General features: G+C 59.5%; 1 protein-coding gene across 1 annotated transcript in view; it reads left to right on the plus strand.

Moving 5' to 3' along the window:
- The first annotated feature begins 6,540 nt into the window (after positions 1-6,540).
- Positions 6,541-16,310, plus strand: part of KCNH6 (potassium voltage-gated channel subfamily H member 6) — a 35,234-nt gene continuing 25,464 nt past the window's right edge. The window contains exons 1-2 of the mRNA XM_059869519.1: positions 6,541-6,665; positions 9,673-9,903. Of these exons, the coding sequence (XP_059725502.1) occupies positions 6,590-6,665; positions 9,673-9,903 (307 nt within the window). The 5' untranslated portion in view covers positions 6,541-6,589. The remainder of the gene's footprint in view (positions 6,666-9,672; positions 9,904-16,310) is intronic.

Genomic DNA, 16,310 nt, shown 5'->3' on the forward strand with positions numbered 1-16,310 from the left:
GGGCATCTGCTTTGTATCCCGGCACACCAGGCTCCCTCCTCTCCCCCCTTCCCAGCAGTGTGCTGCTCACGGAGCAGAGACCTGGCACTGTGAGAGCTGAGCTGGAAGCCAAGTGTATTTTCAGCCTGGGAAAGCAGGCTGGTGCAGGTGTGCTCCATCCAGCTCGGTTCCTCACTGGTAATTTTGAGCTCCTTGGCTCCTTTCTGCCCCATTAGTGGAGGAAAAGAGGTCTCCAAGATCATCAAGATCCTGCAAGTTTCATGAAAATTGCTTTCTGGAGAAGAGGATTAAAATAAAAAAAAAAGGAAAAGGAAAAAGAATAACCACACAGAACACTGTCACTCAGGGAGTGCAACATACCCTCAGCCCTAGCTAGACATCAGGGAATCCACACAGGAGCTGAGTTTGCTCTGCCAGAGACACGAGGGTGGATGAGGGGTGCACTGAGCTGTGTCCAGGGGCATCCAGACAGCCCAGGCCCACCAGCCATGCAGAAGACAGAGGCAGACACCAGGTTCCTTCAGCACAGGTCCAAGCTCTGTGCAGCAGGTGGGATTGGACACCAGCCAACTTTCCACATGGGGCCAAGGTCCACGCAGCAGATGGGATGGGATGGGATGGGATGGGGTTGGACACCAGGCTATCTTCAACACAGGTGCAAAGTCCACCCAGGAGCTGGGGCTGGACACGAGGTGATGCCCAGTCCAGCCCAGGGGGAGGCTGAAGGTCTCACCTTGAGCTCCACTGGAGCTTCTTGGCTGAGATGGGGGGCCTGGGTGAGACTTTTGAGGGCAGCAGGGCCAGCTCGAGCCCCAGGGGCTCTGCCAAGCCAGCAGCAGTGTTTTACAAGATAGCTTTAAACCAAGGATGATTTCCCTTCCCCGTTGTGATAACATCTGGAGAGATTTTGCTGCCTTCTGCCTTCTGCATCATGCTTGCAGCTGAAATTAGGAGGCTCAGCGAAATCACTCCCTAAGGAGAAAAAAGAAACGTAAAAGCAGAAGAAAGGAGGAGATTCCCCCTTAATTCACAGAGCTCCTGGAGGGGAGCTCAGGAGGCAGCAGGTACCAAGGCTTGGGGGGCTGCTTTGCACCTCCCTGCCTGTACATGGAGCTTCCAGAGGAGATCTGCTTTAAAATCACACGAATTCAAAGCAAGAAACACTCTGGGCTCCCTTCCCCAGCACAAGGACCCTTTGGGAATCAGAGAAACCCATTTTTCATATTTTTTAAAGTCCGTTTTTCCCCTCAGGAAGGTGGCTGGGGGTTCCCACACCCCACGGCCCCGTGGTGCTGGTGGGGCCTGGCCAAGGCAGGGCTATTCTTAGCTGCAGGGTGGCCAGGCAGGAGCAGACAGGGTGCACAGGCTGCGTTCCTCACATTCCCCTCCCCGGGGACAAGGAGCGCCTGGAAATGCACAGCCACAGCCTGGCAGCAGCTGGGGCCATCAGAAGGGGCCACCATGGGCAGGGGAGAGGGGCCAGGTGGCCTTGGGGGGGGTCTCAGGGGACAGCAGGATTGTGGAAGGGATGTAGTGAGCTGCAGGAGGGACTGGGGAAGCTCCAACCCTGCGGCTCCCTGCACCCCCTGCGAGCTCTGCTCAGCACCATCCTTCCCTTCCTCCTGCTCAAGCAGGGCTGAGGGGTGTAAAGGTGAATTTGGGGGTGAAGGGAAAGACCCCATATTCTCCCCCTAAGCAAGTTCTGACTCTTCCCAGCCCCATGCTTAGCTAGAATTCCCTAGCAAGGGGGACAGGGCCAGATCCAAGGCAAACGACACCTCTACCCTCCTGATGTCCATCCTTGATGGAGGGGTGTCATCCATGCCTGTGGCTGGATGCACTGGGCACCCAGTGGGGTCCCATCCTCCCCAGGGGATGTGTCCAGAGGTGCCAGCTGTGCTGACCACCTGCCCAGCCCCACAGAGTGCCTGCCCTGCACGGGTAACATCTCCCTGTCTCAGGGTGCCTCAGCAGCAGGACCCCCAAGCAGGCTCTGCCCATGTCCCACTGCTGGTGGGGAACTGTCCCCACCCTTAGGGGCTCCCCCCTGAGCTGACACTGTCCCACTGAGGCATCTCAGGTGACAGGGAGAGAATTGTCCCCCACCAGAAGTGCTGGGAACTTGGCATGGGCTCCTCTCCCTCCCCTGCCCAGGGGAGTTTCCAGTCAGACAGACCCACGGCTGCGTGCTGCCTTTCCCTGCTCCTCCCTGCAGCATCACGAGTTATTGCAGCCTGCAGGCCCCATCCATCCTCCTGGCAGGTGAGTCACGAGCCTGCCCCGTGCCTCAGTTTCCCCTGCTGTGCAGTGAGGACAGGCAGGATGCCAGGGGGGATGCCATGACCTGAGGGGCCACGTCCCAGAGCAGAGTGTCCGTGGCATTTCCTGCCAGTCACACGTGGGGAGTGGCTTTGTCAGGAAGCAATGTCCGTGACTTGGTTTAATGTCACTGAGTCCTTTCCAGGTTTGCAGTCTCCCAGGGCTGGGAAGGGCCAGGCTGATGAGAGTTCTGTTTGGCTGCACATTTTACCCCTTTTTTTTTTGTTGTTGTTTTTGTTTCATACTTAACAAACAGTGTGGAGGTGAGAGCCTGAAAAAATACATCAAGATTTGGAGTGGTGAGGCAGAGAAAGGAGCCAAAACAAGGAGCATCCTTCCACCTGCAAAATAAATTTACAGCCCCAATTCCTCCATCCGCGGAGCATCCTCCAAAGGTGAAGGGCAAAGCAGGGGCATGAGCCATGCCAGGCAGAAGGTGAGTGCTTGGGGACAGTCCTGGTGGCTGGAAGCAGCTCTGGGGACCATGACAGCCCCGTCTCTCCCTCCCCAGCTGTGTTTGCAGTGTGGCTCTAATTACAGAAAGAGGGAGAAATGTCGCGTCTCGGTTGGCAAACATTTCTCCTGGCAAGTGCCAGCCGACAGCTGCCATGCTGGCATCCAAAGTGGGCTCCCATCCCCTCCATCCCACACCTCCCACCACAAATCCATCCCCCGTGAAGGCTGCACCTCCTTTCCCAAGGTGCCTGTGCCTGCCCAGGGCAGCCCCTGGCAGAGGAGGTGATAATTCCCTGCAGAGATCAGAAATCCCTGCGCTCCCAGGAGCGGGGAGGGGGAGGACACCCTTGGGAAGCACCCAGGGCTCCTTTGCCCTTGGAAACCAGGTGGTTTCCCACTGATTCCCCAGGGTGTGGGAAGGAAGAAAAAAAAAAAGGGGAAAGGAGTAAAACCTCAAAAACGTTCAGTGAGGAGAAAAAGGAGGAGGAGGAGGAGGGGGGAGAAGTAGAACTGAGTGAGGGAGGAGGAGGAGAGCAGGGCAGGGAGAGAGAGGATTACTGTTCAGTTAAATTAGAGGGAGCCCTTCAGCTGACTTGAACAGCAGGAGAATTTGCCCAAAGACCCCAATTTTTCCAATTTGGGATAAAATGTAAGCACAGGATTAACTACAAGCATATGCTTAAAGCCCAGGGAATTGAAAGAAGTCTGGGCATAAAGTGCTCCAAAGAGGGCAGGGAGGCAGGGCATGGACTGGCAGCTGCATGGATGACCTGCCCTACAGGGATGCACTGAGGGAGCTGTGAGGGGCCTGGAAGAAGCATGGGTGCACTGGAGGCTGCTGGAGCTTAGTCATTAATAACCTGGAAGAGAATGACATGACTCAGCTCCAAATGCAAGGGCTGTGTGGGGAAGAGGGCTGGTAAGAGAGGCTCTTCCACCAGCACATGCTGGGACAAATGCCCTGCGTGGAGAAAGTGGGATCAGAGGGGCCCCACTGCTATGGCTGGAGCAGGACAAGCCTTCCTGGGGTCACTGCAGAGCCCAGCCCTGGCAGAGGGGCTGGAGGGACCGAGGCTGTTCCCTGCCCCGTGCCCAGAGCTGTGCTGGTGCCCCCACCCTCCACTCTGGGGACCCCCCCAGGAGGGCTCTGGGCTGGCACGTGCCCTTTCTGTCAGACACATCCTCATCCACGTGACGTGTCCGTGAGCATCCCGGGCTGATTTATGGGATGAGAGGAGGGCAGGAGGCCAACCTTAAATCCTGACTGCCTGGTGATTAATAATCATAATTACTATCATATTAGCTGTAGTAGTAATGGTTTGCTTTCCCCTGCAGAACTGGTCATCCAGGAATCTCAGAGAGGTTTTACCAGGCCAAGTGACCAATGTCCCTATTTTCCAAAGGAAATTGCAGCACAGAGCTGTCTCCCTTGAGTCACACAGTATATCAACAAGAAAACAGAGAAGGCAGGAGTCTGGACTCTGTGTCCCTCTCCCTCCCCCATGCTATTAAGCTGCATCTGTGTAATATAGAGCAAAACATCCTCCACGAGTCGCAGTAAATCACGGCAGAGGCAGTGTGCAGAGTGGATGGGGGGAGATAATGGGTTTTTCACCCTCTTCAACAATAGAACAAGTTTTTCTGCGTTAGGGAAGGCTGACTTCTCTGAGAGATGGAGATAAAAACAGCACTGAGCCTCCAAAATGGGCTGAAAGGGCACTTGCCTCACCCACTTGCATTGCTGGCCAAGGGACAGGAGGCAAACCAAGCAAACCATGCTGTGGGTCCAGTGCCCCACTGGCATGGCCTGGTCCACATGGACATCACTGAGGTGCACTGGAATATTAATTGAAAATCCCAGCAAAACACTTCTGTTGATGATAATGGACCATAATCCTCTTAGAGCAATTTCATGCCTGAAAAATCATGCATAACAAAATAATAAGAGAAAGCCCCTCAGTGGACACTGTCCTCAGCAGTGGACACAGGAGAAGAGGGTCAGCCAGAGGGGATTTCTCAGAAAGGAAAGGGAGCTGGTGCCCTTGGCCTCCACCCCTGAGGTTGGGCAGGAGAAGAACTGAATTGGGTCCAGGTCTGAACATCTGCTCTAGCAGCACAGCATCACTGTGGGACCCCCATGTCCCACAGAGGCCTGGGGACCCACCAGGGCCCCCGTGCTCTGCAGGGCCCATGGGGCTTTCTGTGACCCCAAAACCCTGGAACCTCCTGTACTCTCCATGTCCACCAGAGCTCCCAGGATGCTCCGGACTCTCCACGTCCTTCAGAGTTCTCAGGACTCTCAGGACGCTCCGTGTTCCTCAAGCTTTTTCCGTGCTCACAGAGCCCTGTGCCAGGCAGGGTCGTCCCATGCCAAGCCCCCCGCCCCCAAAAGAAGCAGCCGGTCCCCCCCTCCCGCCCGCCCCTTCAGCACCACCTCGGCTGGACAGCGCCGGGGCCCCGCACCCGGCATCCCCGGCACCCCCGGCACCCCCGGCCCCTCAGGAACACCCGGACCTCCTCCTCGGAAACCTCTGGGAGCACCCTGACCTCCCCCCCGGCATCCCCTGGCATTCCCAACATCCCGACAAAGCCCCCCGCTCCCCTTCCCTCGCACCCCATTCTCACCCTCCGACACTCCCTACTCGGGCTGCGCCCCTGCGCCCCCTCCTCAGCACCCCCTCCTCTGCTCCTGCCCCCCTGCACCCACAGACACTGCCCCCTCCAACCCCTGCACCCAGCAGCACCCCCTCTTCTGCCTCTGCAGCTCCGCATCTCCTCCTCCCCCGCACCAGCCCCTGCACCTCAGCACCTCCTGCACCACCCCCTGCACCCCGGCATCCCCTCCTCTGCCACCCCCAGCACCCCAGAGCTCTTCATCACTCCCTCCTCCACCATCCTCCTTCCCCATCCCCACCCGTCAGCTCCCGGCGCTCCCGGTGCCTCCTCCTCCTCCTCCAGCACCCCTCTCCAGCACCCCTTCCTCCAGCGCCCCCAGCACCCTTCAGTTGCACTCCCACCAAATCCCCACATCCCAGCCCAGCCTCCAGCTCCACCACCCCAATCCCTCCAGGACATCCTCTGCCAGCACCCCGAGGACCCCATCCCCGCCCCTCCAAGCACCCCCCATCCCAGCCCCAGAGGATTCTCCCTGCACCCCCTAAACCATTCCCCGTCCCAGCTCCCCAAAGCCTCTTTCACCCCTCAGCACGCCCTGCCCCAGCCCCTCAAGGACCCCACCCCCGCACCCTCAGCACCCACCTGCTCCCCCGGCCCGCCCCGCGCCCCGCCCCGGAGCCCCCCCGCCCGCGGGGCCGGTGCCAGCCGGGGCCGTGCGGGGCCGGTGCCGCGGGATGCCGGGGGGTCCGGGGGAGCCCCGGGGGCCGCCGGGGGGTGCGCGCTGCCCGGCCGGCAGCTGTTGCTGCTGACGGCTCCCCCGGAGCCTCCGGGCGGCCGGGGCAGCGGTGACTAAGCACTTTGGGGATTTCTACTCTTTATTATTTTATTCTATTATTTTCTCCCGCTTTCAAGCGGGTCCTCCCCCCTCTCTCCCCCGCTTCCCCCTCCCATCCTCATCTTCCCCGGCCGCCCCCGCCCGGGGCCGGGCGCGGCAGGGCGGGCGGAGGGGTTCCCCCTTCCGGCCACCGGGAGCATGGGAGCCCCGGGCCGGCTGGGCTCCAGAGCTCGGTCAGCCCTGGGGTGAGGCGGAGCGGGGCCGCGCCGTGCCGTGCCGCGCCGCTCCGGGGCCGGGCCGCGCTCCCCGCCGCGCCCGCGGCAAGTTCCGCCGCTCCCGGGGCGCGCAGAGCGCAGCGGAGCGATGCCGGTGCGCCGGGGCCATGTGGCCCCCCAAAACACCTACCTGGACACCATCATTCGCAAATTTGAAGGACAAAGTGAGTACCGCACCCTCCGGTCCCGCTCCGCTCCCCCCGCGGCCGGGGCGGCCCCCCAACTTCGAAGCACAGCGGGGAGAGGAGGGGGGGAAGGCGGGAGGGTGTCCCCGGGGGCACGGAGGCGCCCCTGTGACCTCCCGAGGGGGGAGAGGGGTGGGCGACAGCCAGGCAGTGTCCCCGCGGGTATTTATAGACAGGGCGACACAGGGGGACGAGCCATCCCGGCCTCGGTGTTTCCCCGGGGGCCGGGGACGCCGCGACCCCCCGAGTCCCCGGGCTGGGACGGGGGTCCCGGGCTGGCGGGGAGGGGGTCCCGGCCGGCTGGACGGGGGGACAGGCTGTACCCCAGCGCAGTCGGGCTCGCTGCCTGTTTGCCTTCAACTCTGCGCTCTCGGCGGCCGCCGTCCCTGGTGAAACGTTGCCATTTGCTGTTGCTCCGAGTAATCCCTTTATATGAATTTTTGGGCTGGTTTCGTGTCAAATACAGCGAAAACTCCGTGCACACAGGGGAGCGCTGGCTGGGTGGGGGCGCGGGGGTTCCGCTCCCACTCTCTGGGCGCCCCAACGGGGCTGGGTCCCCCTACAATGCTGGGGATAACGGGAGGGGACCAGGGGACCGGGGTCCCCCAAAAACTGAGCTCGGGGGGCTGCTGTGGGGTGTCGGGGCCGTGCACCCCCCACTGCCCCGGCTCGCTGGGTTTTGGGTTTTTTTGTGGGTGTCCAAGTTTCCCGAGTGGGCGAATTCCCTGGCGCTGCCATCCCTGCAGGCTCTGCGCTGCCTGGCCTGGCAGTGACTGACGTGACCCTGGGGATGGAAAGTGAGAAAAACTGTCCCTGCTTCCTATCAGTTCCTCCTGGGAAGCGGCGGCTGGGGAGCAGCGGGGCCACGCGGTGAGGCGTGACAGCGAGGATGGAGCCAGGGCCCCGCTCCCTGCCCGCTCCCTGCCCGCTCCCTGCCCGCTCCCTGCCCGCTCCCTGCCCGCTCCCTGCCAGCCATGTCGGGCACCAGCTGGGTTCTGCCGAAACATCGCCCCACGCTCCCCCGCGGCAGTTTCGTGCTGTGACAGGTGTTGGGAGACAGCAAACCAGCACACCTAATAGATCTTTGCTACAGGCAGTGAGTTCTTCCGAGCCTGTGGGTGCTGCCCTCACCCCCAGCACCGCAGCTCCCATGGGTGTAGCTGCTCCTGGGGAGTCCCCGCTGCAGCCAGAGGGGCCCAACTCTTCCCTGCAGAGCCCTGGTTCTGTGGGACCAAGGGAAAATCTGCAGGTGAGAGCAGGACAGAAAGCAAATTGGGGGTGAAAAAACCCCCAAGGAGACCTGGCTCTGCAGCTCCTTCCCATCCTGGTCGTGGTCACATCCCTGTGCTCAGCACAGCTTGCTCCGGCGCCCTGCCAGCCCTGTAAATCCTGTCCTGCGCCAGCCCAGCCTGGATCCAGACTGGATCCAGTCCATGGAGCTGACACTGGATGGGGAAACTGTTCCTCACAGGTGGGGAGTGTGCCCCAGGAGCAGGGCTTTGGGAGAAGGTCCCCTCCTGGTGCTGGCAAAGCAATTTGGATATAGAAGGATCGGGAAGAAGGAACTGGGAAATGTTTTTCTGTGATGGTTTGTGCTGTTTGCAGCATCAGCACCAGCATCAGCCCTGTGTGGGAAAGAGAAGGGTGCCAGAGTGGGAGTCCCCCAGAAAGGGCTACCAAGGGGCTGTCAGAGGGTGGAATGAAGCAGGAGACTTGTGCAGCGTCCCTGGGGACACTGGTTTTACTGGGAGGCATCCTGTAGAGCTGGGACTCTGCAGGTGCCACTGGGGACAGCCCTGATGTGCCTGGGAGGGGTCCCCTCACCCCACAGGTCCTGGTGCTCAGTGCCACAGCTGTGCAGAGGTTCCTCTTGCATTTGGGTGAGATTCCCCGTGAAGCTGGAGTGCAGCAGGGTTCTGGAGCACACAAGCTGCAGATGCCATTCCTGGGTAATCCAGGAGATTAATTGGGGTCTGGGCTGGGAGGCAGCCTCCAAATGGACCCTCTGCTCAGACTTGCCTTCAGCTCCAGCTCAGACCTGATGCCAAACGATGAGGGAGATGGTGCTGGGGGAGATGTGGCATTCACATCCCAGCAAACCTGTCCCAGAGCCCAGCACTCCCTGATATCCTTAAAAAAACCCACAAAATCAAACCAAATCAGAGCTCACCCCGAGATAAGGATGGAAGTGGCTCCATGTGGGCTGGATGACGTGGGCTGTGCAGCACTGCCACACACCCTGGCAAGGCAGCAAGTCTGGCCCCAGCCCAACCCAGGTTGCTGCAGCACCAGGAGGGAATGGGTCAGCACCACTCTCTGCCTCAGTTTCCCTTTTGTTTCCCTTGAGCACAGGAGCCACAAAGCCCAGCAGAGTCTGGATTTCACCTTCAGCCCAAAGGCACAATTATCCTATAAAACATTAGGAGAATCATTAATGTGATGGTTTTCACCCCTGCTTCCCATGAAGCCAAGCCTCACACTCACTCCTCCTCTTGCCCCTTGCCTGACTTCAGTCAAATCTGAGCAAGGGTGGAAAGTCTCTGAGATAACTCAGGTCCCTGATAAGCTCCTGGGAAGGGACAGAGGCTGCTCTCCCCTCTGCCTGCAGTGCTGGTCAGGGACAGATTGCCCATTAGACAGCAGAGAGTCCCCACATGCCAGTGGTGAAATGTCAAGGCTGCAGGGATTGGCCAATCCCAGCAAAACTGGCTCCACTGAGAACCCCCCCCTTGGGTCCCCCTGTCCCCACAGTCACAAATTCACACTGAATCGGGGACTGAAGAGCAGAGCAGTGCCTGGGACTGTGTGGGCTGAAGTCAGCCACTGTCCCCCGGAGCTGTCTCCAGTGTCACCTGTCTCTGCACAAGCCCCACAGCGGGTGACATCAAAAATCCCAAGCTCGCCCCCCACACCCCAGCTGTCCCCAACCCCCGTGGGTCCCCAGCACCCCTCTAAGCCTCGTGCTCTCTCTGCTGCCTCCCTGCAGACCGCAAGTTCCTCATTGCCAACGCCCAGATGGAGAACTGTGCCATCATCTACTGCAACGACGGCTTCTGCGAGATGTTCGGCTACTCCCGCGTGGAGGTGATGCAGCAGCCCTGCACCTGCGACTTCCTCACGGGCCCCGACACCACCAAGAGCTCCATTGCCCAGCTCACCCAGGCCCTGCTGGGCTCCGAGGAGTGCAAGCTCGAGATCCTCTACTACCGCAAAGACAGTAAGAGCCGCTCTGCGGGGTGAGCCAGCGGTGGGCGGTGGGACCTGCCCTGCACTGGGGACACAAACAGGCTCAGGGCTTTGCTGAGAACCCATCCATAGTGGCTCCTGGTGGGATGGAGGCACCTCTGCTGGCCTGGAGCACGTTGGGACCTTGAGCAATAGAGGGTGTTGCCAGATTATTTGGGAATCGGGTCATTTGTGAGCCTTTGGGGATGGCTCGGAGCTCCTGGGACAAGCTGTGTCATTGCTTGCGGGATCCCTGCGCCAGGAGTGAGAAGCCAGGCTCGGACACAGGTCTCCCAGTCTGTGCTCCAAGATGAGAGGAGACAGACCCCCCATCTCTGCTGAGAGTGGGTGCAGCTGATGGGCTCAGAGCTGCCTTTGCAGTGAGCAGGATGCGGCTGTGCGTGCACAGATGGAATTACGTTAAGATGAAAATGAAGCTTTGATGGAAAATACGAGTGATTAGTTCTAATACAGCAGGAAGTTAAATAAATATTTAGTGCTTGATGCTGCAAAACAGCAGTGGCCAGGGCTCCCAGGGGCAGGGAAATACAGGGCCGGTGCTCACAGGAGGTTAAAAATATGAAGTGTTTCCTTTCTTTAACCTATGGAGCTTTCCCATTGCTTCAGATCGTATTGATGAGGGCTTGGCCTGAGCACAGGGCTGCACCCCACTGCTGGCAGCTCCCACACAGCCAGTTAGAGGAGAACCACTGGAAGGAAAAGGAAGGAGCAGGCAGGAGCCCTGGCTCCCAGCCCAGCACCCTATCTTGGGGGCTGGCACCCGGGTGTCCTGGCCTCCCTCCCAGCCCCTATCTCCCGGGCTGGCATCCAGGTGCCAGTGTATCAGAGTTATTCACTGGCAGCACCTCGGCGTGTTATCCTGGCAGGACCTGACCCTGTGTGGTGGCAGGATCGGGCCACTCGGTCGGGGCTCTTCCTGTGGGGCACTCCTAGGTGGAGAGGGGCCACGAGTGGTGCCAGGTCTGGGTGCAAGTGCCCCCCTTCAGCAGTCGCAGGGCCTGGCTGGAGCCCAGCGCAGTGCAGGAGACACACAGAGAAGTGGCACACGCTGTGCCCTGCTCCCATCCAGTGCCAGTGCGTGGCCATGCACTGGCTGTGGCAAGGACAGCATCTGCAGCCCTGGTCCATTTCCTTCCTCCCTCCCTCCCTCAGGATAGTTTCCCATTCTGTCCCTGGGGACTACTTGGCTTGTGAGCCTGATGCATCACCGTGCTCCCTGCTTTGAAGCATTCCTGCTGAGCTCACGGGATGCTCGGTGCTGTCCTCAGAGCCTGGCTCTTCCTCTAGGCCATGGGGAACTCTCATTGCAGCTCTGAGCTGCTTTCTTCTCTTTTTTTATTAAAAAAAAAGAGGGGGAAAAAATAAAAAAGCCCAGAAGCAAACCCTTCATGTCTATTTTTAAAACCCAGCCCCACCAGCAGCATGCTTTCCAATTGTTTCCCCCCAGCACTCAGCCTGCGACCGCTCGGCCCATTATAAATGGGTCTTATCGGCAAAGAAAAGGCTTTTGCATTATAGGGAGCTGCTGCTTAATTAGCCAGCAGAGCTCCGAACCTGCCTGTCCTCTTTTTCATACCAGCAGCACCAATCTCCAGCCTCGACCTGCTGTTTATTACTGCGGTACTCCCGGCTCTGCAGCTCGCGGGGTTGTTTCCTCGCTTTTCTGGCTGACAGAGGCAATATTAAACCCAAAATCTGCCCGTTGGAGACACCCGAGCAGGGCCAGGGCAGGATGGATGGAGGAAGGCAGGAAGGGGCCACCCAAGGGTGTCTGGGCCAGTGGGTTCTGGGGTCAGGCAGGATGTTGAGTGATGGGGGATGTGTGTCCCTGGGGACGGCCTGGCTGCTCGGTCCCCACCCGGGTGTCCATGCTGTCATCACCTAATTATAATTATAAACAGAGCCAAACGAGCCAGGGGTGCCAGCAGTGAGCCCAGCTCCCAAATGGAACCAAGAATGGAACCTTCCCGTGGGGGAAGGTGGGACCAGCCCAAGCAGAGCAGTTGTCCCTCCCTGCCATACCAGCCCCAAAGAGGCCTTGGAAAGAGGGAAGAGCCCGTTCGCAGCGCGTGTGGGCTCTAATCCTCAGCTCAAAGCTGGGAGATCAGTGAAAAGTTAATTTCCTTACAAGATGCTACACAGCTGGAACTGGCCCAGACAGGGGGGTCAGCACGGGATCAGCTCCTGCCTCAGCAAGGAGCAGCCACGGCCCCCAGCCCTGCAGACACACTGTCCACTGTGGCCAGGGAGAGCTCAAATCCTCCAGCATCCCCTGAGGAGGACACCGAGGAGCTAAGCTGCATCCAGAGTTGGTTTTATTTCCCTCCCCAGGTGGGGATGTGCTTTGCAGCAAAGCCACTGGCCAGGGCTCACAGGGTCCCCAGAGCAGGAGGTGGCCACAGGTGCTGAGTGCCACAGTGGTAGCATGGCCTGAGCAGCAGCAGCTGGTGGCACTCGCTCTGCTTAATCTGTGTGAATGTGATGCTGATGAATATGAAAGGGGAGATGTGGCTGCGACAGCTGGAGCAGCTGGTGGGGCAGCCCCAGCCCCTCCAGCCTGTCCTTTCCTGGGCAGAGCCCACAGCTTGTCCCCTCCAGCAGCAGTTCGTGTCAGTCCCCATGGAACTGGGATTAGGGGCTGGGATCAGGCCAGCAAACTCATAACACTGGTGCAGAAGTCAGGATTTTCCCCTGGGAGGGTCAGAGAGTGATTGGGGTGCCCTGTGCCACTCAGCACATCCCCCCAACAGGTCCCCATGGGGGGGCCCGAGCAAGCAGCCAGGCAGGCATGGGTTGGGGGGTGCCACCACACCCAGAGGGGGCAGGGGCACTCATGTGACACATCCCCTCTGTCTCCAGCACCAGGGCACTGCACGTCTCCAGCAGCTGCTGCCAGGAAGCCTGGCTAAGGCAGGGGATGGATCCAAGCATGGATAAGGCAGGGGATGGATCCAGGCCTGGCTAAGGCAGGGGATGGATCCAAGCCTGGCTGAGGCAGGGGATGGATCCAAGCCTGGCTTAGGCAGGGGATGGATCCAGGCCTGGTTAAGGCAGGGGGATGGATCCAAGCCTGGCTAAGGCAGGGGATGGATCCAAGCCTGGCTGAGGCAGGGGATGGATCCAGGCCTGGCTGAGGCAGGGGGATGGATCCAAGCCTGGCTGAGGCAGGGGATGGATCCAGGCCTGGTTAAGGCAGGGGGATGGATCCAAGCCTGGCTAAGGCAGGGGATGGATCCAAGCCTGGCTGAGGCAGGGGATGGATCCAAGCCTGGCTAAGGCAGGGGATGGATCCAAGCCTGGCTGAGGCAGGGGATGGATCCAAGCCTGGCTAAGGCAGGGGATGGATCCAGGCCTGGTTAAGGCAGGGGGATGGATCCAAGCCTGGCTGAGGCAGGGGATGGATCCAGGCCTGGCTCAGGCAGGGGGATGGATCCAGGCCTGGCTAAGGCAGGGGATGGATCCAAGCCTGGCTAAGGCAGGGGATGGATCCAGGCCTGGCTCAGGCAGGGGGATGGATCCAAGCCTGGCTAAGGCAGGGGATGGATCCAAGCCTGGCTGAGGCAGGGGGATGGATCCAAGCCTGGCTAAGGCAGGGGGATGGATCCAAGCCTGGCTAAGGCAGGGGATGGATCCAGGCCTGGTTAAGGCAGGGGGATGGATCCAGGCCTGGCTAAGGCAGGGGATGGATCCAGGCCTGGCTGAGGCAGGGGATGGATCCAAGCCTGGCTGAGGCAGGGGATGGATCCAAGCCTGGCTCAGGCAGGGGGATGGATCCAGGCCTGGCTGAGGCAGGGGATGGATCCAAGCCTGGTTAAGGCAGGGGATGGATCCAAGCCTGGCTCAGGCAGGGGATGGATCCAGGCCTGGCTAAGGCAGGGGGATGGATCCAGGCCTGGTTAAGGCAGGGGATGGATCCAGGCCTGGCTCAGGCAGGGGATGGATCCAGGCCTGGCTCAGGCAGGGGGATGGATCCAAGCCTGGCTGAGGCAGGGGATGGATCCAAGCCTGGTTAAGGCAGGGGGATGGATCCAAACCTGGCTCAGGCAGGGGGATGGATCCAAGCCTGGCTAAGGCAGGGGATGGATCCAGGTCTGGCTCAGGCAGGGGGATGGATCCAAACCTGGCTAAGGCAGGGGGATGGATCCAAGCAGGGTTTCTCCAGCTCTGTAAACAGCAACGTGTGACGTGCCCAAGGGGTGCACTGGGAGCAGGAGGGTAAATCCCACCAGCAGCTGCTGCATCCTGGCACTGTCAGGGATTTGGTGCTGGCAGCCCCAGGGAGCCTCTGCTGCTGCCCCGTGGTGGGGTCAAGGCAGGACTAAGGGCATTTCTTGGGTGTTGGAGGAGTAGGAAGGCACAGCCAGCTGACAAACCCCAGGCCCAAGCTGAGCTCTTGGCTTGTACAAACCCATGGGGTTTATGCCAAGCTAGGGCTGTTTGCTGCTTGCTGTTTGCTTTAAGGGTCAGTCTGTGACCCCGGGAAAGGGATGGACACCAGCGCCCAGCTCCAGATGGGAACTTATAAACATCCCTCCTCACAATGGCAAAGCTCTGGTCCCAGAGATCCTGCACTGCAGAGCCAATTCTGCCATCCTGGGCATGGCTGTGCTGCAGCTCCAGGCACCCCCACTGCCCTGGCTGTGCCCCAGGGCCAGTGAGACCAGGGCAGAGAGCTGGAAGAGACACATTGTTCATCCCCACAGATGCTTTTTGCTTGGACCTGATGTCCCATGAACAAAAGGACGGGCCCAGATCACCCCCAGCACCTCTAAGAATGCTGCCTGGAGCAGGCTTTCTCCTGAGATCCCTGCCCTGGCAGAGTTAAGATGCATTTTGCCAACCCACTGTATTGATCCAGGTCCCCTTTTGGCTCCTGGGGATCAGAGCATCTTCCACCTGCACTGAAAGCACCCTGCTAGGCTTGGATCTTTCTGGTGGCAACATTTTGGTGGGTACCCTCAGCCAGCTGATGCTCCTGATTTTCCCTCCCTGCTGCTGCTTCCAGCCAGTGAGGCCTGTGAGCACACAAATCCCTGCACAGGGGAACTTCTGTCCTGCTGATGTTACTTAATAAGGTCATTTTTTGCTGGCCTGGTGTCCTGGCAGGTTCCAGTCTCCTGATGCCCTGTCTGGGTGTGGGGAGAGGGGCCAGGGCAGACCCTGTGTTGCACATTCCCTCCCTCTGCAGGGGGATGCAGACCTGCAGGGGCTCACCCCAGCTCCCAAGAGTGACCAATCTCCCACTAGCTCAGACTCTCTCTCCATTTTTTTCCACCCCACCTCAGGGATTTGCTGTAGAGCCTCCCAGCAATCTGCACTTCCCTTTGAAGTTCCACCCAGCCCTGACACTGATTTATCCCAGGATGGGAGCACAGCTTGGTCCTCCAGGCTCCTCTCTGGGCGTGCCAGGCACAGCTCTGCTCCCATCCCCGTCCCCTCCGTGCCCTCCCCAGCCCCTCTCCTCTGCTCCTTTATGTAATACCACTATAGCTTTAGCCATTCTGCCATGAGACCCTGCAGATTAAATCTCCTAGCTGGGGGGAGGGCAGGCCTGGGGAAGAGCTCTAGGCACAGATTAATAGCTCTCTTTTTTAATATTCATAACAATGCTGGCTTGTGTCCGGCTCTGGAAACCCCCGTGTCCTGTTGATTAGTTTAATACTGATGATACTGATGACAAATGCATTAACCACCAGTGCCTGCAGGGGATAAGGGGACAGGGAGGGAGGGCCCCCAGCAATGACATTTTTAATGTTATTAAGTGTTGGCTTTTATCAAGGTCAGAAGACACGGTGGGTCAGAGAGCACAAACCTCCAGGCACTCACTCGGCTTGGGGGAGCTGGGCTGGCTGCTGGAAGGTCAAACAGAAGTTTAGGGAATGAGCTGGTTTTCCCAGCTCCTACAAGCCCACCACGTTGGCTGTGGGACCCTTCAAACCACCATCCATGTCTTGCCCCACCTGCCAAGGCCTGTCTGCAGCCCCCAGGCTGGGTTTCACCCCAGGTGGGCACAGGCACCCTCATGCTGGTGGCCACAGAGCTCAGGCAGTTTGTGAATCCCCCCAGGGCTCCTTCAGGAGATCTTAGGGTGGCTGGATAAAATTAGATGGATGGAGACAGATTAGCTGAACAGCTGAAGGGAAGGGACAGTCAGATGGATGGGGACAGTGGATCGAGGAACAAGGATGGGAGGGCAGGCCTGAGGTGCCTCCTGGGGCTGCCTCAGCCACTGGGGCTACAGCAGGGCCTGGTTTTTGGGAAGAAGGATGAGCAGGCTCAGCCTTAGCAGAGCCCAGCCTGGCTCACCATAGGGAAACTGAGGGCAGAGAGTGCCACAGCTCTCCCAGCTGCAGCCTCTCCACAGAGCTGGGGGTGCCC

This window comes from Haemorhous mexicanus, chromosome 28, assembly GCF_027477595.1.
Source record: "Haemorhous mexicanus isolate bHaeMex1 chromosome 28, bHaeMex1.pri, whole genome shotgun sequence".
In the NCBI taxonomy this organism is placed as follows: Eukaryota; Metazoa; Chordata; class Aves; order Passeriformes; family Fringillidae; genus Haemorhous; species Haemorhous mexicanus.